Genomic DNA, 23,944 nt, shown 5'->3' on the forward strand with positions numbered 1-23,944 from the left:
TGTTTAATTGCTCACCATCATTCACATTTGGATGAGGCAGGACAGTAGAATTTACATCTGACCTGGTTGTGGAATTGCTTAACTCGGTCTACCATTTGCTGTTCCAGTTGTTTGGCAGCTTGACTAGGTTGATAGCTCACCTTTAGGTGTATATGGGACTGACCTTGACATGCCCACCTGCCACAGTCTTCATTGACCAGGCTTGATCCCCTTGTTTTATGGTGAAAGTAAAGTGAGGATATGCTGATGCTATGAGGTTATAGGTTGTCGTTGAATATAATTCTGCTTGCTGATGACTCATAACGTCTCATGGTTACCCAGTTTACATTGGGTAGATTTGTTTGAAATCTATCCCATTTAGCACAGTGATAATGCCATTCAACATGATGAAGGGTATCTCTTAATGTGAAAATGGTATTTCATCTCCACAAGGATCTGCAGTGGTCACTCCAACCAATACTTTCAGACCTGGTCTAGCAGCTAGGACCTTTAAGATTTTGACAGCTTGGTGGTAAGGAGCCACTCTTGCTCTCACTACCAGAATACATTCTATGACCTTGCCACTATCAGTGCATCCAAATAGTTTTCAACATGGAAAAGTCTTCATGGAAGTGACTGACCCATTGTCTGTAAGGTATGTTTCAGTGAGTATGACTAATCTTTGGGATAGCGCTCCCACTTATTGGCACAAGCCCTGGGTGTTCATGTGGAGGTTGACAATGCTGAGTTTTCCATTGTGATTTCTGCTAATGCTGAATGGATATAGAATAGAGTCATAGACTTGTATAGAATGGAAACAGACCCTTCGATCCGACTCAACCATGCCAACTAGATATCCTAAATTAATCTAGTCCCATTTGGCCCATATTCCTCTAAACCCTTGTAATTGTATCAGTCTTCACAATTTCCTCTGGTGGCTCATTCCATGCACACACCACCCTCTACTTGAAAATGTTGCTCCTCAGGTCCCTGTAAATCTTTCCCCTCTTCCATTAAACCTATTACCCTCTAATTTTGGAGTCCCTCACCTCAGGGAAAAGACCGTTCACTCTATTAATGCCCCTCATGATTTTTATTCATTGCTTTCTTTTCAAATTTGTTGTAGTTTTGACACAACAGAGCAATTTGCTGTCATCCATGTTGTTATAGGTCTTAAGTCCTTGGAAGGCTAGCCCAGGGAAGGATATCAGATCTCCTTCGCTAAAAGACGTTAGTGACCAAATGGGTTTTCATGACCATCGAGAATGGTCAACTGGTTGAGATTAAACTAGCTTTTGACTCTTTTGCACAGTTCCAACCTCTGATTCTCCCGAAGGAGGCAAGTTCCTTATATCATCATTTCCTCTGTGAGAGAAATCATTCATTGAGTTTTAAATTCCACCAGCTTCCATGTGGACTTTGAACTCATGTCCCTCGATTATTAGCTCCGGCCTCTGCATTACTAGTCCATTGATAATGCCACCACCCTACCACCTCCCCTTCTTCATCCTGCCTTTCCTCTGTGTTCGAAAGCTAAAAGATTAGATTACTTACAGTGTGGAAACAGGCCCTTCGGCCCAACAAGTCCACACCGACCTGCCGAAGCGCAACCCACCCATACCCCTACATACACCCCTTACCTAACACTACGGGCAATTTAGCATGGCCAATTCACCTGACCCACACATCTTTGGACTGTGGGAGGAAACCGGAGCACCCGGAGGAAACCCATGCAGACACGGGGAGAACGTGCAAACTCCACACAGTCAGTCGCCTGAGTCAGGAATTGAACCCGGGTCTCAGGCGCTGTGAGGCAGCAGTGCTAACCACTGTGCCACCGTGCCGCCCGTAACTGAATGGGTCGGTAAAATGATGAGGAAAGGATGAGTCTAGTAGTTCCTCCTGCAAAAAATAGCCTTCATAACTCATTCACCTGCTTAAAAAAACATGCATCTTCATCTTTCACTGATGACTTATTTGTATTTAGTAAGCCAAGTGATTCTCATCTTTCAGAGCTTCGAACCTCATATTGAGCAATAAATCAGCTATAATTGCAGTATCCTCCAACTCGCTTTAAGGGATGAGGCCTAATTTGGAATGGTCAATGGCCAATTCCCAGGAGTTAGGCGAGCAATATATCAACAAGGATATATTGGCCTTGGAGGTGGTGTTATGCAGATTCACCAGAATAAGACTGGGATATCTTCAGCTCAGAGCTTATGAGCTGGAGACTGAAATATGACACTGATATACGTCAGGGACAGAGTAAGTTTCCTTGTTTCTTTGTATCAGAAGGTGGTTAAACCTTTCAGGATTGGGTCTTCTAATTTAATCTATGATCCGTGACAGAAAAGTGTGGCTGAAATGAAGACAGATGAGGGGTCAGAAGTGTGGGATCTGCATCCTTTGCAATTGTCCAACAGGTTTCAGGTTATTTGAGCTTGCTTGGATGAGCTTGAAGGCTGCAGGATGAATGGATCAATTAACAGACCATGGTTCAGGAGGCCATTCACGTGGGTGAAGCAAGAAGGAATACAGTAGAAATCCAGGACAGTGTATGGAGGGGTGAAGGTACTGTTCTCTGCAGCAAAGAGCAAGATTCCAAACACTCTTGTTGCCTGCTCAGTTCCAGAGATCAGGACTGGAAAGGAACTGACAGTGGGAGGGGGAGGATCCAGTCATCGTATTCCATATCGGTCCTTCCTTGGAAAGGCTGGGAAACACTTCGGCCGTCCGGGACATTCAGCCTCGGACCTTCAGGTGACCATCCTCCAAGGCGGACTTCGGGACAGGCAACAACACAAAGTGGCCAAGCAGAGGCTGATAGCTAAGCTTGATACCCATGAGCATGATCTCAACCGGTACCTTGGGTTCACGTCACACTACAGTATACTGCGCTATACACTTTTCCTCACACGCATACTTACATACTCACGCACAAACACAGACCCTTGCTCATACACAAGCTCTCTCTCATATGCACACACATACATGCCCCCACACTTGCACGCATGCACACACCCTTTCACAGGCTTATACTTCATCACATCCATAATTTACCGAGCGTTCACACACGCAAACACACACTTGTGCACACACTCACTCTATCTCTCTCTCTCTCTCTCTCTCTTCTGCATGCATATAAATCTATGGGGTGAATCTGTATTTGCAGATACATTCTATTTTGCTCAAAAAATACACAATCTGCAGATAGTCAATGCAGGCATTCAATCCATTTAGTATTTGGTAAATTCCATTTTGGAAATAGAACCAGTTTGATTCAAGATTGGGATACCGAGAGAATGTGACTTAAATGAAGTTCTGGGATTTACATATTAAAGAACTGAAGCCAGCAAACCCATTCTAAAACATGAAAAACTTAACAATCTAGGTTGTTCAATGTGTCATTTCAGCTGCATGATACTGTAAACCTTTGCCATAAATTCTGTGTCATATGGTCCTGCTCCACAATCACCTGATGAAGAAGCAGCATTTCGAAAACTAGTGCTTCCAAATAAACCTGTTGGACTATAACCTGGTGTTGTGTGATTTTTAACTCAGTATAAGGAGATAATATCAAATTAAGAAGCAGCACCACAAACATAATATTTGTTTGATGTAAAAGGATGGAAAGGGAAGTGATGGCTATTATCATAGGACTAATAATCCATAAATCCAGGTTCTGGAGACCTGGGTTTAAATCCGAGCATGCCAGATGGTGGAATTTGAATGCAATAAAAATCTGGATTTAAGAGTCTAATGATGATCAATGCCAATTGTCAGCAAAAACCCAAGTGGTTAACCAATGTTCTTTAGGGAAGGAAATCCGATGACCTTCCCTGGTCGGGCCTACATATGATTCCAGACCCACAACAATGTGGTTGACTGTCAACTGTCCTCAAGGCAATTAGAGGATGGGCAATAAATGCTGGCCCAGCCAGTGACACCCTCATCCTATGGGTGAACAGTAATAAGTGACTTGAGCCAGCAGAGTAATTCGCAGATGATGGAAGAAATTGGTCCATTGCTCAAAGATTGGTTTGGCAGAAGTGGTTCCATTTCATGGGGGACTGACACCAGTTTTGCTGAAAGGGGGACTGTCCTGCTGGGTCCGTCTGAACTGTCCTTGAGTTGATGTTTGTACTGTTGATAGTCTGTACAATAGGGAATAAGAGAAACATTTAAACTAAATAGTGCAGCAAAGAATTAAGTTTGGGTATGGTGCCATTTTAGGAACAAGTACCAAGGTACAAATCTTAGACACTGAAGAGGAATAAAAAGAAAAGTAATTGCATTACTTTCACATTACAGTGTTTAAAGAATAAGATAAAAATAAGATGTAGTTGGAGGATTAATGTTCCAGTCGGATAAAAAAAAATAAAACGAAAAGGAACATTGTGCAAGTTCAAGGGAAGAAGGCAGAATGGCATTAAATGGGCAGCTCTTTTGGAGAACTGAAGCAGGCAAATGGGACTGAAAGGCCTCTTTCTTTGCCATAACAATTCTGCGATTCTGTATACAGGTGGTCAATGGAGATTAAGGAAGCTTCAAACAATGTAGCCGAGGAGAGATTGAAATGACATGGCTATTTACTGCAGAGAGAATGAGGAGATGTAGTCAGGTGGATGTGGAGCTGGGATTCCCAGGAAGAAGGGGGAGAAGAGCTAAAACCACATGAAAATATGCGGTGATTTTGCAGCAGCCCAATTGGGAGATGAATGGCTGAGTAACAGGAATTTGAGTATTTAACCAGAATTGTAGGGACCCCAGCTGAAACAGAAGCCAAAGGAAGGAAAACTGTTGAATATAGAGCACCCTTAAGATTAGATTGTTGATGTTATCCAGGTCTCAGGTTCCCAATAACCTTTCGTGTCCTGATTCTGATGGAGCCAAAACTCTCAGTTTGTGGGCACAGGTTTGAACTTCCCCTTTGCGAGGAGAGTGCGAGTACAAGAGGGATTGGGGAAGGAGAGTGGGAGGGACAGACTGGACAGAGTGATGATAGTAAAAGATTGGGGATAGTGGCAGGAGAGATTGGAGAAGAGAAGGAAAGAATTTAAGCTGTGGTGGGGGCGAGGAAGGGGTGCTGGGGCAGTTTGTTTCCTTTCCAAGCTGTTTTTTTTTGTTTCTGTTCCTGATGAAATGTTTTTTAAGCTTCCATGAACGTGTTCCAAATAATCTGTCATCGCTGGCAGGCACCGTTGTAAATTCTATTAGTTAGGGATATTTGACATCAAACCTATTGTAAGCTTGTCATGAAAAATACTGTTTACAATGGATTGTGGCAGGACTGCTGTCTGCAATGTGAGCTGACGACTAAACAATAAGCAGATTCAATATGAAGTATTTCTGCACTCTATGTCAGTACTTAGGCAAATTATGGGCCTCACAGTTCTGGAGGATGAATAATCAGTGCCATACAACCCACTTCTTTATTTGAAAATGTGAATTAGGATGCCAGGGAACTAACAGATCATTTTGAAAGATTGTGTTCTGCAACAACTGGGCCCCAATGAGAAGCGATCTCAACTGTAACTTATGAAATTATAAGTTCAATTTCAACTTCTCAGGCTACATGACACAATTCAGGCAAAAAGTCTCAGTGCACTACTAAGGGAGCGCTGTAGTGTCAGAGTTGTTACTGAGGGAATGTTACATTGTGCGAGTGGTAGTTACTGAGAGAGTGCTACAGTGTCAGAGGGTCAATCCTCAGGAACGCCACACTGTCAGAGGGTCAATACTGAGGCAGCTGTATCCTGTCGAAGGATGAGTACTGAGGGAGTGCTGCACTGTCAGACGTAATGAATGATTAAATTCATAATTAGTTTTTTGTAGTCAGAATAATGGAAATGTATTCTGAATCTTCAGTTTCACAAATACTATCGGAAATAGTCACAAAATATTTAAAAACCACCTTTCAACTATTTGTAATCCATATTTCTATGAGCAAGTTATGGAAGCTTTCCTGTGTAAACATCACACTCTAAATATATTCACCTCCTTTGGGTAGAGCTGTTTCTCCTCAGTCTTGCCAAGTGTCACCCGTCAAATCTGACATACTTTCCTCCCTAAGTTGTTTCAAGTTTTACGTTTGTCTCATTATTTGAATTAAAACAAATTCAAAAGTAGGCACAGGAGTTGGTCAGATTTCCCAATCATGAAACAGGCATTGTTTCAGCATTGATGGGAGACATGCATTGGTAATCTGTCGAATCCCATTTACCAAAGACTCTGAAGGAGTGGCCTGGACAACTGAAAATTCTGATGGATCATTCCCTTCTGCCTGGGCCTCTCCAAAAGTCTCTCTTTAAATTAAACAATTCAGTGCCTTCCAAAGAAATCAAGTGAATAGTTACTCAGGAAATGTTAGTCAGTTTAAAAACACAGTCTAACTCCTAAGTAACTGTTCAACTGACCATATTCTTAACTCACACAGCAACAACTACACCTCCCCCAGACCCATTACATTCTCCAGTCCCACACCTGACACATCCGGTAGCAGACACACCCCACTCCTGTTCTGGACCTAACACCCTTTCACTGCTTCGGACCCAATGCATCCCTTCCCCACTTCATCCCTTGGAATCTGAAGACCTGTTATCCACCTTGGATTCAAAGCCCACACCTCCAGACCTGATTTTTCAAAATCTGACCTACTCAAAATACTGCACCATTTACCTGGTCCATTGCACCCTGCACCTTACCCCTAGCTACTTGACATCCTCACCACCTGATACCCTTCTCCTCATGGCACCCTGTCCCACCTGGCACTCTGTTTACTTACATGTCAACCTCCTCCAAGCTATCTGGCATCCAACTTCCCAGGCACCCAGCTAGCAAACTGCTGAGATTGCCACTCCTTGGAAAATCTGTCCCAGGATATCCGAATTCAGATGAATGGCTGAAGATTAGTTCACTTCTCTGTGCTTTGATTTTTAAGCCCTCCTCAAATGTCTTCAGATCGTGGCATGAGTCCTCCGCTGGTAAACTCAAGGAAAGTCAATGTGCCAATGATCAAATGGATAGACAGATATTTAGGTTTGAGTGCCTCATAGACAGGTTTTTTTTGTTTTGTCATGGGTCCTGGCAGAAATATAACTTGGTGCCACAGAAAATAAATCTCAGTGTATCTGAACATTATCATCACTACCTGTGTCTATAAGCTGGAGATCAAAGCACAAACAGGTAAATTCAGACCAAGTCAGAGGGATCTATGCCCTGAGTTGTGGGGTGGACAACAGTGGTATCGGATTGTGAGGCTGGGTATCTGGCTTACTTTTCAAGTGATGCGCCCTGCCTTGGCAGCACTCCCAACGACTGGCTTCGGATCACAGAATAATGAAGCTTTTCATTGTCGTGTGCTAGAAAGGAATAGAAAGGCTGAAGAGAATCATGAAGCCAACAGAAGACCGAAGCTTTAGAACCAAGAACAAAGAAAATTACAGCATAGGAACAGGCCCTTCAAGCCTGCACCAATCCATATCCTCTATCTGAACCTGCGCCTATTTTCTAAGGATCTGTATCCCTTTGCTTCCTGCTCATTCATGTATCTGTCCAGATACATCTTAAATGATGATATCGTTCCCGCACCTACCACTTCCACTGGCAACGCTTTCCAGGCCCCCACCACCCTCTGTGTAAAGAACTTACCACACATATCTCCCCTAAACATTTTCCCTCTCACCTTGAACACGTCACCCCTAGTAATTGAGTCCCCCACTCTGGGGAAAAAGCTTCTTGCTCTCCACCCTGTCCATGCCTCTCATGATTTTGTTGACCTCAATCAGGTCTCCCCGCATCCTCCATCTTTCTAATGAAAATAATCCTAATCTACTCAATCTCTCTTCATAGTTAGCACCCTCCATACCAGGCGACATCCTGGTGAACCTCCTCTGCACCCTCTCCAAAGCATCCACATCATTTTGGTAATGTGGCAACCAAAACTGTACGTAGTGTTCCAAATGTGGCCAAACCAAAGTCCTATACAACTGTAACATGACCTGCCAACCCTTGTATTCAGTATCCCGTCCAATGGAGGAAAGCATGTGTATGCCTCCTTGACCACTTTACTGACCTGCATTGCCACTTTCAGGGAACAACGGACCTGAATGCCCATATCTCTGTGTATGTCAACTTTCCCCAGGACTTTTCCATTTACTGTATAGTTTGCTCTTGAATTGGGTCTTCCAAAATGCATCACTTCGCATTTGTCTGGATTGAACTCCATCTGCCGTTTCTCTGGCTAACTCTCCAATCTATCTATATTCTGCCGTATTCTCTGACAGTCCCCTTCACTATCTGCTACTCTACCAATCTTCATATCATCTAATCAGGCAACCGATACCTTCCTCCAAATCATTTATATACATATATCACAAACAACAGGCGCCCCAGCACGGATTCCTGTGGAACACCACTGGTCACAGGTCTCCATTTTGAGTAGCTGTCTTTTCGGTTTACTAATCAACCCTTTTTTCCACATTTGCTGAAATCCCAACTGCTTCTAACTCTCAGTTTTCTGGCCAGTTTGAATGGCCTTTCCTTGGACCTAATTTATCCCTTGTCGAAATACCTTTCCTGTTTTATTTTGTGCCAGTTAATGCAATTCACCATCGCATTCTTAATGGCAAATAGTGATGTGCTACAAATGCTGGCCCAGCCAGTGAACCACATCCCATGACTGAATTCGAAGAAAACTCTTTGGGAAGTTACAGCATGGTTTATTTTCAGAGTTCAAAGTTCCCTCAACACTAGCTGGTCGAATGTTCCCAAGGCCAGAACCTCAGCAGTCAGGTACATAGTAAAACCTATTCTACTCCTTTACATTGAAAGTAAACTGAAAGTAAAGCTTCCTCAATAATGTCCCTCTCAGACACTCCCAGGACAGGGACAGCATGGCGTTTGATACAGAATAAAACTCCTTCTATTCTTCTTAAACTGAACTTAAAGTTCTACTCTTTTCCTTCTGAAATGAAACTCTCTCGAATTGTTCCCATCAAACACTGGCAAGGCAGATTCGGCATGGGATTGAGAAAGCTCACTGTAGACTAACTAATTAAATACTCCTCAACAGAAATTGGATTTCACAACATGTGGAGCTCACGCCCAGGATGCACAAAGCTGAACTCACAGTCACTCAGGAACAGGATGTAAAAGAATCAAGTTCTTTTATTTCCAACGACCTGATTCCAGCATATTTTACTGTCCAGTTACCTAAGGGTTGTTCCACTACAGAGTGTACTACTTGCTGAATGAACTACACAAACATGTCAATGCAAAACCTTGACTTCCCGCAAACCTGAAGAACAAAGGCAGCAGATGCGTAGCAACACCATACTATCTAAGTTTCTCATTAAGTCAGCCCTTCCAAAAACTTTTCTATTTCTTCGCTAAACAAACTTCAGTGACTAAGAAAGCTGACACTCTTATGGCAATGGTTTCTCAGTTTACACGGGCTCAACAATTGTTGAAAATGTGTTGCTGGTTAAAGCTCTGATCTCCAGCATCTGCAGACCTCACTTTCTACTCAACAATTGTTAGCCATTTCTTCAAAAGGAAGTAAGCTTGTGTTTGATGTGAATTCATTCATGAAGCCGTAACAATGATGAGCATCAGAAACATAGTATTGTGGATGATGACCAGCCAGGCCTTAAACCTGGTAAGAAAGAAAAGCTTCCTGATCCACTTTCATGTGTTTGGAAGCTGGAGGGACCACATATTAAGCACATGTCAATCAACCTCAGTTCACCACAGCAATGAGTGACTTGCCCATTTCCAAAGCAACTTGGCAACCGAATGAAGGGACCAGAAATGATGTGCCCACAAATCCCTCTTATGTAGCTCACCAAGATGATCTATAAGAGCTTCCCCAGATTAGCCAGTAATAAGTCTTTCTAAAACAAGAAGTTATGACATGCAATCCCTCTCAACTGCATTGCAAGACAAACATTCCACTGTGAATACATCACACCCTGAATTTTGGGTTGGGAGGGGAGGAGTGGGTTTCATAGAGTGAGGAAAATAATGTAAGTCTCAAACTGGTTACTAATAAATAAGAAAGAATGATTTGATAGCAGCGGTCAATGAACACTGCATAGCATAGAATCATAGTGTGGAAAGAGGTCATTCAGCCTATTGAGTCTGCACCAACTCTCCGAAGAGCATCCCACCAGACCCAGCCTCCCAGCCTAACCCTGTAACTCCACCTGAGGTTTTCACCATGGCCAATGCACCTAACCTGCACATCTTTGGACTGTGGAAGAAAACAGGAGCACCAAGAGGAAACCCAGACAGACAAAGCTGGAATCAAACCCAGGTCCCTGGCACTGTGAGATAGGAGTTCTAACCACTGAGCTACTGTGCTGCCCTGCAAAGAATCTATTTCTGTATGTTTGACTCTATGACTCTAATTACTTTCATATCGTCTGTGACACTAACCCACATACCCAGACAAACTTCCACTCCTAAACACCCATTCATCCTCACACACACTCAATACTTAGAATTCTCAATGCTAAAACAGAAGATCCTAGGGTCAAATCCCATTCCAGAAACGTGAGCACATTATCCATGCTGACACTTCCAGTGTAATACCGATGGAGTCACACTTTCAATGACCCAGTGTTAGTAACGCCTAGAATCACCTAGTAACAAGTTAGTAACGCCTATGACCAGACAAATCAGATGCCAGACTGGAACGTAGCTTGACATTGCCGAGTTGTTGCTCTTCCTAGAATCTCTCCAGACTTACATTGGCTGTACTGTTTCATATATGTTCATAGAGTCACAGAAGATAGGAGGAGGCCATTCAACCCTGAGAGCTTGGCTCACCATTCATCATGATCATGGTTGATCGTCCAACCCAATAATCTAATCCTGCTATCTCACCATAACTGTTGATCCCATTCACTCCAAGTGTTACATCTGGCCACCTGTTGAATACATTCAATGTTTTGACCTCAACTACTTCCTATGATAATGAATTCCACAGGCTCACCACTGTTTGGGTGAAGAAATGTCTCCCATCTCTGTCCTAAATGAATCCCCAGACTGTGACTCCTGATGGACACACCCACCATCGGGAATGTCCTGCCTGCATCTACCCTGTCGAGGCCTGTTCAAATTTTACAGGTCTCTGTGAAATCCCTCCTCATTCATCCAAACTCCAGCATAAATAACCCTAACTTAGTCAGTCTTTCCTCATACGTGTCTGCAGTTAATCAGTATTCAATTAGCTGTGAAGCACTCTGAGGCATTGTAATGATGCAGTTAGAAATACTCACTTCTTTTGCATCCACACTTCTTAATTCGCCTGGGGTCAACAATATCTTGATGACATTCAGTGCAGTATATATTTGCTCTGTGGATGTGAATAATCAATGCATTAAGCTATGGATGAATACTTCAAACTCCATTTAACAATCCAAAATGACTGTGACCAGAGGAAGTGGACAAGTAAAGAGAGTGGTCCATTGAACTTCTCCCAGAAAGCATTTTGAAATTTGCACGAACCATACTCTGGATCATTGATAGCATTGCATTCATAGCTCTGAGTTAAAAGATTGCAAGGTTGAGTTACACTTTGGGCACTTTCGCAGATATGGTCTAGACTGAGAATCCCCTTACCATAAAAATACACCTCTTAGTTTTGAACACACCCACCTGAGGGAAATGACCCTTGCTATTCACCATATCTATGCCCCTCATAATTTTATGAACCTCTGTAAGGTCACCCTCAAACTCCTCCACTCCAGTGGAAAAATTCCAAGCCTATTTTTATAACTCAAACTCTCCATTTCCAGCAACATCTCATACGTCTTTCTGAAACCTCACCAATTTAATAGATAGAGCCATGGATAGTGTTGTAGAACAGAGAGACCAAGGCGTTCAGGCATATAATTATTTGAAATCTGCATCACTGGCATTCATGGTGGATAAGAAGGCACTTGGAATGCTTGCCTTCATTACTCAGACCTTTGAGTATAGGAGTTGGGACACCATGTTGAGGTTATACAGGACATGGGTGAGGCTTCTTCTGGACTTAGTGCAGTTCTTGTCGCCCTGCTATAGGAAGGATATAAGTCCTCATTGATATAAATTGTAAAAGATTGAGCTAAGGGAATCATGGGTTAGAGGACATTGATGAGAATGTAAAATTCAAAACGCAAACAGATTGGCCATGATCTTATTGAATGGCAGAGCAAGCTTAAGGGCCAAATGATCTTTTTCTACTCCAAATTCAAATGCTTGGATGTATTGAGAGAGAGCAGCATTGTTGGAGGTTGATTTTGGGGGGATTGCTCCACTGTCAACGATTAGCATTGAGGGAACACTGTTCTCAAAGGTTCAACTCTGATGGAGCACGACAAGGTCAGAGAGTCAGTGACAAGGGTGCACTGACTGCATATTGTGGGAATTGGTACTGAGGGACAGCTGTCCTGTTGGAAGGTCAGTGCTGAGGAAGAGATGGTACTGAGAATCTGACAGTTTTCTGATTGAATTACACTGTAATACTGTTTTGATATTGGGATAAGTACAGGAAGTATGACAATATGGTGAAGATTAGTGGGAAGCCAGAGGATTGGGAAGCTTTCAAAAACCAGCAGAATGGGAGAAGATGAAATGTCAGGTCAAGCTAGCTTGTTATATAAATGAAGATTGCAAGAGGTTTTTCAGATATATAACAGATAAGAGAGGCAAGAGTGGATATGGGCTTGCAAAAAAATGAGGCTGGAGAATGAGTAATGGGGATCAAAGAAATGGTGATGGAACTGAAAAGGTATTTTATATCACTCAGTGGAAAACATCAGCAGTATGCCAGAACTTCAAGAAGGTCAGAAGGCAGAGGTGAACGTAATGACCATCACTAAAGGAAGGTGCTGGAAAAGCTGAAACATCTCATCGACTCACAGAGATGTACAGCATGGAAACAGACCCTTTAGTCCAACCCGTCCATGCTGATCAGATGTCCCAACCCAATCTAGTCCCACCAGCCAGCACCCGGCCCACATCTTTCCTATTCATATATCCATTCAGATGCCTTTTAAATGTTGTAATTATACCAGCCTCCACCACTTCCTCTGGCAGCTCATTACATACACGTACCACCCTCTGTGTGAAAAAGTTGCTCTTTAGGTCTCTTTTATATCTTTCCCCTCTCACCCTAAACCTATGCTCTCTAGTTGTGGATTCCCCCACCCCAGGGAAAAGACTTTGTCTATTTACCCTATCCATGCCCCTCATAATTTTGTAAATGTCTCCCAATCTTCATGAGCTTCTGAAAGAAGCTTACTAACCTTGTTTTTATAAGTACATATGCATAATTTTGATTCAAATGTTAATTATCCATATTCAGCTCAATTTCTGCCTTTGGTTAGAAAGATGGTTCAAATTGGTATGATGATGGTCAAACATTTCAAAACAAATCTTATAGAACATAGAACATTACAGCGCAGTAGAGGCCCTTCGGCCCTCAATGTTGCGCCGACCAGTCGTAATAATCTGAAGCCCATCTAACCTACACTATTCCATGTACGTCCATATGCTTGTCCAATGACGACTTAAATGCACTTAAATTTGGCGAATCTACTACCGTTGCAGGCAAAGCATTCCATACTCTTATTACTCTCTGAGTAAAGAAACTACCTCTGACATCTATCCTATATCTATCTCCCCTCAATTTAAAGCTATGCCCCCTCATGCTCACCGTCCCCATACTTGGAAAAAGGCTTTCCCTGTCCACCCTATCTAACCCTCTGATTATCTTATATGTCTCTATTAAGTCACCTCTCAACCTTCTTCTTTCTAACGAGAACAGCCTCAAGGCCTTCAGCCTTTCCTCGTAAGACCTTCCCTTCATACCACGCAACATCCTAGTAAATCTCCTCTGCACTCTTTCCAAAGCTTTAACATCCTTCTTATAATGTAGTGACCAGAACTGTACACAATACTCCAAGTGTGGCCGTACCAGAGTTTTGTACAGCTGCAGCAAAACCTCATGGTTTCAGAACTCGATCCCTCTATTAGTAAAAGCTAAAACACTGTATGCCTTCTTAACAACCCTGTCAACCTGGGTGGCAACTTTCAAGGATCTGTGTACATGGACACCGAGATCCCTCTGCTCATCTACACTACCAAGAATCTTACCATTAGCCCAGTACTTTCCATTCCGGTTACTCCGACCAAAGTGAATCACCTCACACTTGTCCGCATTAAACTCCATTTGCCACCTCTCAGCCCGGCTCTGCAGCTTATCTATGTCTCTCTATAACCTACATCATCCTTCATCACTATGCACAACTCCACCACCCTTAGTGTCATCTGCAAATTTACTAACCCACCTTTCTACACCCTGATCCAGGTCATTTATAAAAATGACAAACAGCAGTGGACTCAACACCGACCCTTGCAGTACATCACTAGAAACTGGACTCCAGGATGAACATTTCCCTTCAACCACCACCCTCTGTGTTCTTTCAGCAAGCCAATTACTGATCCAAACTGCTATATCTCCCACAATCCCATTCCTCCACATTTTGTATAATAGCCTACTGTGGGGAACCTTATTAAACGCCTTGCTGAAATCCATACACACCACATCAATTGGTTTGGTCACTTTCTCAAAGAACTCAATAAGGTTTGTGAGGCATGACCTACCCTTCACAATACCGTGCTGACTATCCCTAATCAAATTATTCTTTTCTAGATGATTATAAATCCTATCTCTTACAACCTTTTCCCACACTTTACCAACAACTGAAGTAAGGCTTACTGGTCTATAATTACCAGGGTTGTCACTACTCCCCTTCTTGAACAGGGGAACCACATTTGCTATCCTCCAGTCTTCTGGCACTATTCCTGTAAACAATGACGATTTAAAGATCAATGCTAAAGGCTCAGCAATCTCCTCCCTGGCTTTCCAGAGGACCCTAGGATAAATCCCATCCGGCCCAGGGGACTTATCTATTTTCACACTGTGCAGGATTTCTAATACCTCTTCCTTGTAAACCTTAATCCCACCTAGTCTAGTAGCCTGTATCTCAGTATTCTCCTCGACAACATTGTCGTTTTCTAGAGTGAATACTGTCGAAAATATTCATTTAGTACTTCCCCTATCTCCTCTGACTCCACACACAACTTCCCACTACTATCCTTGATTGGCCCTAATCTTACTCTTGTCGTTCTTTTATTCCTTAAATACCTATAGAAAGTCTTAGGGTTTACCCTGATCCTTTTTTTTAGATTACTTACAGTGTGGAAACAGGCCCTTCGGCCCAACAAGTCCACACCGACCCGCCGAAGCGCAACCCACCCATACCCCTACATTTACCCCTTACCTAACACTACGGGCAATTTAGCATGGCCAATTCACCTGGCCCGCACATCTTTGGACTGTGGGAGGAAACTGGAGCACCCGGAGGAAACCCACGCAGACACGGGGAGAACTTGCAAACTCCACACAGTCTGTTGCCTGAGTCAGGAATTGAACCCAGGTATCAGGCGCTGTGAGGCAGCAGTGCTAATCACTGTACCACCGTGCCGCCCATCCTATCTGCCAATAACTTCTCATGTCTCCTCCTGGCTCTTCTGAGCTCTCTCTTTAGGTCTTTCCTGGCTACCTTGTAACCCTCAAGCACCCTAACTGAGCCTTCACATCTCATCCTAACATAAACCTTCTTCTTCCTCTTGACCAGAGATTCCACTTCCTTCACAAACCACGGCTCCCGCGCTCTACAGCTTCCTCCCTGCCTGACAGGTACATACTTATCTAGGACACACAGGAGCATTTCCTTGAATGAGCTCCACATTTCTAATGTGCCCATCCCTTGCAGTTTCCTTCCCCATCCTATGCTTCCTAAATCTTACCTAATCGCATCATAATTGCCTTTCCCCCAGCTGTAACTCTTGCTTAATGGTATACACCTAACCCTTTCTATCACTAAAGTAAACATAACAGAATTGTGATTGCTATCACCAAAGTGCTCACCTACTTCCAAGTCTAACACCTGGCTGGGCTCATTACCCAGTACCAAATCTAATGTAGCTTCGCCCCTTGTTGGCCTGTCTACATACTGTGTCAGGAAGCCCTGCTGCACACATTGGACAAAAACTGACCCATCTATAGTACTCATACTATAGTGTTCCCAGTCAATATTTGGAAAGTTGAAGTCCCCCATGACAACTATCCTGTCTCTCTCTCACTCCTATCGAGAATCATCTTTGCCATCCTTTCCACTACATCACTGGAACTATTTGGAGTAATTACTTTGATTTATTAAATACTATTTGATGCAAATTTCAAAAATAACAAACTTTGACTAATGAAGCTGCAATAAAATTCAATAAAAAGTATTCCATATCAGTTGCATTTTTTTTCCTGCATAAGCAACTCTGTCAATTTCCTATTCATCTTGGAATTACTTGAGCTTCATGAAAGCATGTTAGAAGGAATGCGATTGATAGTTCCTAATTATATTTAGGAGAAAAGATATTATAATCCTTCACTTACAATTTGATAGTTGGATAACCTCATACTCCAAACTGTGAGACAACACCTGCATAAACTGGTGAAGGATAAATTATCCACACCAGATGGATTTCACCCCAGGGTTCTGAAGGCAATAGTTAAAACTATGGAGGCATTGATGTGATCCTTCAGGATTTCTTGGAGTTTGGGAGAGTCCCAGAGGACAGGAAAATGGCTAATATCGCACCCAAGGAAGGCAGAAGACAGGAAACTACAGGCCAATAAGTGTGACCTCGATCATTGGAAAGATTTTACTGTCCATGATTAAGGAAATGCGTAGTAAAGTTCTGCTGAGTTAGCACGGATTCATTAAGGGTGATCACACCTGATAAATCTCTTAGACCATAAGACCACAAGATTTCATAGCAGAATTAGGTTATTCTATTGAGTCGGTTTCTTCATTCTAGCATGGCTGATTGATGTTTCTCAAGCCCATTCTCCTTCCTTCTCCTCATTACCATTGAACCTCTTACTCATCAAAGAATTCTTTGAGGAGGTAACGAGCAAGTTAGCCAAAGGAGGGCCGGTGGATGTGATCTATTTGGCAGGAGAAGGTGCCACACAGGAAGCTGCTAATTAAAATGGAGGCAGAGAGTGGGGATACAAGGATCTTTTTCAGGATGGCAGCTGGTGACTAGTGAAGTTCTGCAGGGATCAGTGATGGGACCCCAACTACAAATTAATGACCAGGACAAAGGAACTGAGGCTATTGTCATCAGATTTGCAGATGACCCAAAGATAGATAGCAGAACAGGTAGTGTTATGGAAGTGGAGTGCTTGCAGGAGGAGTTGGACAGGCTAGGAGAGTGGGCAAAGAAGTGGCCAATGGAATACAGTGCGGGAAAATGAGAGGTTATGCTCTTTGTTCAGAAGAATCAAGGAGTAGACTTTTTTTTAAATGTGGAAAGGCTTTCTAAATCTGAACCTGAAAGGGATTTGAGAGTCTTAGTTCAGGATTCTCTCAACATGCAGGTTCAGTTGGCAGCTAGGAAGGCAAATGTAGTCATCGAATCCTGATAGTGTGGAAGCAAGCCATTCGACCCATCAATCCAAACCAACCCTCTGAAGAGCATCCCACCCAGACAGACTTCCTTACCTATTTTTTAATTTCCCATAGCTAATCAACCTAGCCTGCATATCCTCGGACACGAGAGGGCAATTTAGCATGGCTAATTCACCTAATCTGCACATCTTTGGACGTGGGAGCAAAGTGCACCACCCAAGGGAAACCTATGCAAACACTACACAGACAGTCACCTGAGGGTGAAATGGAACCCAAGTCCCTGGCATTATGAGGCAGCCATGCTAACCACTGATGCTGTGGTTAGTTTTCATTTGGAGAGGGTTTGAGTACAAGAGTAGGAATATACTGCTAAGGCTATATAAGATTCTTGTCAGATTGCATACGGAATAATGTGAGCACTTTTGGGCCCCTTATCTCAGAAAGGATGTGCTGGTTTTGGAGAGGAACCAGAGGATGTTTACAAAAATGATCCTGGAGATGAAGTGCTTGTCATAAGAGGCATGGTTATGACTCTGGGTCTGTACTGGATGGAGTTTAGATGGATGAGGGGGGGAATCTAATCAAAGCTTGCAGAATATTGAGAGGCCTGAACAGAATGGACATGGAGAAGATGTTTCCACCAGCAGGAGAGACGGGGACAGCCTCAGATTGACACTCTATAACTAAGATAAGGAAGAGCTTCTTCAGCCAAAGGGTGTTGAATCTGTGGAACTGATTGCCATAGAAGGCTGTGGAGACCAAGTCATTGAGTGTATTTAAGATAGAGATAGCTGAGTTTTTGACTAGAAGGAGATCGAGATTTATGAGGAGAAGCTGGAGAATGGGATTGAGAAACATATCAGCTATGATCGAATGGTGGAGATGACTCACTGGGCAAAATTGCCTAATTCTGCTCCTATACCTTATATATGTACTAGCTACTGCATTGAAATCTAATCTATAGAACTAAGTTTACAACAGTTTTTGTATCATTAAAAGGCTTGCAACTTACATACATTTCCTGAAAGTACCAACAATATTTCTTGTTACATTCCACATTTATGAATATGACACTTTAGATGCGTCACATAGCTAATTACGACCACCAAGTGACTTGTTCATTTGTGGAAATTACCTTTGTACAAGGGTACGTTTCTTGGCAATGAAGAACCCGAGAGTATGTTCCTGAATCAGAATGCTAGGATCTGGGTTGATCAGTATACTGGAGAAGGAGAGAAAGTAGGACATGAGTACATGAATGATGTCAGTGTGGGCTTACAAATTTTCATATACAACTTAAACATTAATGTGCACGCTTCCATATGCATACACACCAACTGACAACAACAACTTGCATTTATATACAGGTTGTTCTGCTATAACACGTGTTTCATCAGCGTAAATTGGCTATAACGAGATTGATGAATTGTGGATGTTTTTGGATAACGTGAACTTTCTAATGAATGGGTGTAGCGAATTTCTATGAGTGATCTTCTGCAGCATGATTTTCTATAGCGGTTTTCCACAGTGCGAGGTTGCAATGGAACACAACTGTCACATTATAGCAGAACAACCTGTGGTACCTTGAATGCAATGGATCAATTTGATTAAGAGTATTCTTGATTCAAATACTGATGGATATAACCCTGCTTCTCCTGTCTCCCATTCTGGTTAGAGTGCAGCCTCTGAGTTAGAAATGCAATGAAATTGCCTGGATGTGTACAGCACCAACAATACTCAACAAGCCTGCCACTATCCAGGACAATACAGTCTACTTGAGTAGCACTCCATCCACCACCTTCAACACTCATTCCCTTCAGTGAATGCACACTGGCAGGATTGTGTACCCTCTACAAGATGCATTACTGCAGTTCCACAAGGCTCCCTACACAGCACAATCGAATCCCTCAAAATGTACCATCTGGAAGGACAACAATAGCATGCACAAGGAAACATCACTATTTGCAAATTCCCCTCCAAGTCATACATCATCCTATAAGGGTGTGAAACACTTCAACAAGAAACGTTAGCACCTAGCAACATGATTGATGAATTGTGAAAAGTTGGATAACAGGAGCTTTCTGCTGAATAGGTATAGTGATTTTCTAATGGCGATCTTCGACAGTGTGATTTTCTGTACTGGTCTTCCATAGCGCGAACAGGAATATTAAACATAAAATGTATTTTAACAGTATCAAAAATAATTAAATAAACATTAGGAACTTAAGGTTATAAGTTTGAAAGATTTATGGACTAAATTCAAATTCTACCCTTAACTTCCCCAAAGAGTTTCCCTATTTTCTGAAATCATGAAGGTTAATTCACTTTTCCTGGGCTTAATCAAAGAAGTGCCACAGCCCTTCTCAATTCACTTTAATTCTCCCCAGTACTCCAGCTTTTCTTCTTAGTACAAATTATGTTGGATCCTTCCATTAAGTTCTGAGTAAGTGATCCTTCAATTTTTCTTTATCAGTCTCAGTTCACTTAATTCTTGTCCTGGCTTTTTGCTTTTTGCCAGTCTATTCCCGTACCTTCTGTAAAGTTGTTTCCAAGTTAACAGTTCAAGCTGACTGCATTTTATGACAAAGCTGAATGAGTTTTAATGTCAATTGTTTTTCCACAAACTCCAACCTAGAGTAAACCTTCCAGTTGCTTTTCCTTCTTGAAATCCAAACAGAAAAATAGCCACATTTACATTCCACATAGGGATCCGTTATATTAATATGTTTCCTGCTTGAAATATTCGCCCAATTGACAAGCATTTATTTTCTTTCGCTCTCGTCAATCTGTGAGCCTATACGCGACCAAATCTGCAACTGTTTCAGGTTTACTCTTGAATTGAATTGTTGTTGTTTCTGTCTGTAAACACACACATAAAACAACAGGACCATCTAAGTAAAGCTTCACTCTAAATCACGATTTCTGTCACAACATGGCATGCTTTCGAATTTCCTGAAACAAAGTAATTTTGCCTTCAACATAACGCTTTGATTTTGTAACCCATATGAATAATGTATATTTTCAATGGATGTATTCCTTCTCGCCAGACTCCCTGGCTTCATTATAAGGTTAGAGCAGCATTCATTCATTGTTCTAGCTATTTTTCACATCAGCTTTAACCTTACACAACTATCATGGTCTGCCTCTTAAGGGTAATAAACCCAGGCATGTTCGAATTGCACCTGTTCAGGGTCGCTCAGTTTGTCAATCAAATTTCACTTCATTTTTCATTTCACACTTTGAGCTTCAAACTAAAATTTATATTCCTGAAGCTAACAGTTACTTTCTAAAATATATAAAGCATGAATGAGATATTTGCAACATTCCTGATTTTTGTTTTGTTCATCCATGGGATATGGGCAATGCTGGCAAGGCCAACATTTATTGCTCTTGGGAGGTTTGATATATCCACAATGCTATCAGGTAGTTCCAGGATTTTAATCAGGTGACAGTAAAAGAATGGCAATGAATTTCCAGATCAGATGTGTGACTTGGAGGGGAATTTGTCAGACGTGGTCTTCCCATGTATCTGCTGAACTTGCCCTTTCAGATAGCAGATTTCTTGTGTTTGGAAGGTGAGGTCAAAGGAGCCTATGTCACCAGAGTAGTGATCCATATGCCCAGGCAAATGCATTGGTGACATGGGTTCAGAGCTCACCATCAAAGATGGGCAGAAATTAAATTGCAGACATCATGTGCTCAATGGCTCCTATATTTTATCATCTTTGTTGAGTTATTACAATGCATTGTGTAAATGGTGCACATTCATGCCATTGTGTGTGTCAGTGATAATGGATGTGTGAATGTTGAAGTTCGTTGATAGTGTGCCAAACAAGCAGCTGCTTTATCCTGGATGGCGTCAAGCTTCTTAAGTATTGTTGGAGCTGTTAGTTCAGTTCAGTTTCTGCCAATGGTAACTCCCAGGATTTTGATAGTGGAGAAGTCAGTGATGGCAATGGCTATTGAATATCAAATGGCATTAGTTAGATTCTCATTTGTTGAAGGTGGCCATTGCCTGACACATCAATGTTACTTGTCGTGTGCTCGCACATCCCTGGATATCGTCCAGGTCTTGCTACATTTGGACATACCTGAGGAGTCATGAATGGTGCTGGACATTGTGCAATCATCAGCAAACATCCCAAATTCTGACCTTTTAGTGGAGGCAAGATTAATGATGAAGCAGCTGAAGATGGTTGAACTGTATGGCAGTTCCTGCCACTGTCAGTGGGTGAAAATCCTGGAACTCTCTTCTGAGCAGCATTGAGGGTGTTTTACACCACATGGACAACGACAATTAAGGAAGGTTTAAGGTGCAGCTCACCATCACCTTTTAGAGATGGGAAATATATATTGACAACATTCACACCCTGACAATGATGAAAAAGAAATGTACAGAGCGAAACTTTCACAAGATATTCTGTTTGCAACTTCTCATGTCTCTTTTGATGTTTTATTTGCTTGTATTCTGTCCCTGTTTGATGTTCTGAGAATGTAACCCAAACATTTACATGAGTTTGAATGGTAATATGAGTATCAAATAAAGCAAGTTCGTTTAGCACATGATTTTCAAGAATAAACTCTATGATAATCAGGAGCAATCTGTACCTGATGTTGTCTGAGCTGGTCCTATATTGAATGGCTATCAATAGAAGCTTTAGCTGAACATAGCACACCCTGGGGAGAGGCAAGTGCAGAGACAGAAGTGGTTAAACATTGAATAGTGAATCACCGCAGTCAATAGAATAGCCTTAAAAAAATCATTTTCTACATGGATTTCCAATTTATATCCTTATTTCAGCATACCACAATCAATCACATATTTTAGTCACTTTAAGCTTCTTTGCTGTTCCCATGGAGTTGTCAATTACAGAATGAAGCCATTGACCTATTGGTCCTGTACTCCCTCTTTAAACAACATGTCCTCCTTCCTCTTCGTCATACTCTGCCTACCTTTCAATTATTTTCCCAAATTTATCCGTAATCTGAATCAATCTAAATTCTTTGGGAAATTATGGTGAATGTAAATTGGAGAAGAGAATGTTTGAAAATGTATGCCACAGCAGGTGGTGGAATTTGAATTCAGTCAAAATCTTGAATTAAGAGTCTAATGCTGACCATGTATCCATTGTGGATTGTTGGGAGAATCCCATCTGGTTTACTCATGTCCTTTAGGAAAGGAAACTGTTATCCTTACCTGGTCTGGCTGACATGTAACTCCAGGCACCACAACAATTTGGTTGACTCTTAAGTACCCTCTGGGCAACTGGGGATGGGCAATAAATGCTGGCCTAACCAGAAACTCCCACATCCCATGAATGAATAAAACAAAAGAAGTCTTCCCAATCCCATTCATTCTCTTGCACTTTGTCGCCCCCCCCCCCCACCCCACCCTCCTCTGTAGATGCTGTGAATGTACTCCTTCTGCTTCCATACATCATCTCAGGATGAAAAGCTTCTGCTGGTTCCAATATAACAGCTGAAGGGGCTGAATGGCCACATCTAGTTTGTATAAACTCATTGATAGTGGCACTGCCACAATTCTCCAAACCCCGTCTCATTGCTAGCATCACCATCCTTTTCCTTGGTTCTGAAACTAAACCAACAAACTTGGTGTCATAGTTTACTGCAGTGAGCTCCAAGCCACGTTTTTCCACTACAATTACATGTTTTCCACCTCTGTGACATAACCAACATCACCCTCTCTCACTTCACTTGCTGCATAACTCCACATCTGTGCCCTGCAGGCTTGACCATTCCAGTGCCCTCCAGCTGGCTGTCCACTCTGGCAACTCAAATTCATTCAAATCTTTGTACAAAATCCTTCACCCATCACTCCATATTCACCGACATTCACAAGTTTTGGCTCCAGAATAGGTTCTGCTTCAATTTTAAATTTCTACTATTTGCTTTCTAACCTCCTTCATAGACTGTCCCTTCCCTATCTCTTTGACCTCTTTGAATTCCAAAACACTTGCAAGATCCTGGCAACTTTGATCTTTTGAGCTTGTCTGATTTTAAATCTCTGATAAACATTTTAAGATTGGCTTGTGTATTCGAAGTGCTGTTGTCCTGCTCAATACCTGCTGGTGGCAGTGCAGGATCAGAAATCTATAACTAAGCCAATGTCACCACTACAAGGCTGTATGTTGTATTGCATTTAGCTTGGAAAAGGAACATTGGCAGGAAACTAAGGTCATGACAAATTCACCTTAATTTTGAGCCTGGGTTTGCACAACAAAGGAAGCTCAGAAGAACGGAGGGACAAAAGGACACCATGTGGCAAGCTGATTCAGTGTTAGCAATGCTGCCTTACACTACCAGGGGCCTGGGTTCAATTCCAGCTTTGGGTGAACGTGTGGGGGTTTTCTGCTCTCCTTGTGTGTGTGGCTTTCCTCCGGGTGCTCTGGCTTCCCCCCACAGTCCAAAGAAGTGCA

The 23,944-nt window shown here is 42.3% G+C and overlaps 1 protein-coding gene across 1 annotated transcript in view; it reads right to left on the bottom strand.

Moving 5' to 3' along the window:
• LOC132836919 (calcium-activated potassium channel subunit alpha-1-like) overlaps positions 1–23,944 on the bottom strand; it is a 103,423-nt gene that overhangs the window by 40,263 nt on the left and 39,216 nt on the right. The window contains exons 17-20 of the mRNA XM_060856486.1: positions 22,116–22,184; positions 18,643–18,729; positions 11,262–11,338; positions 7,256–7,340 (exon numbers count right to left, since the gene is read on the bottom strand). Of these exons, the coding sequence (XP_060712469.1) occupies positions 7,256–7,340; positions 11,262–11,338; positions 18,643–18,729; positions 22,116–22,184 (318 nt within the window). The remainder of the gene's footprint in view (positions 1–7,255; positions 7,341–11,261; positions 11,339–18,642; positions 18,730–22,115; positions 22,185–23,944) is intronic.

This window comes from Hemiscyllium ocellatum, chromosome 48 (genome assembly GCF_020745735.1).
Source record: "Hemiscyllium ocellatum isolate sHemOce1 chromosome 48, sHemOce1.pat.X.cur, whole genome shotgun sequence".
Taxonomy (NCBI): domain Eukaryota; kingdom Metazoa; phylum Chordata; class Chondrichthyes; order Orectolobiformes; family Hemiscylliidae; genus Hemiscyllium; species Hemiscyllium ocellatum.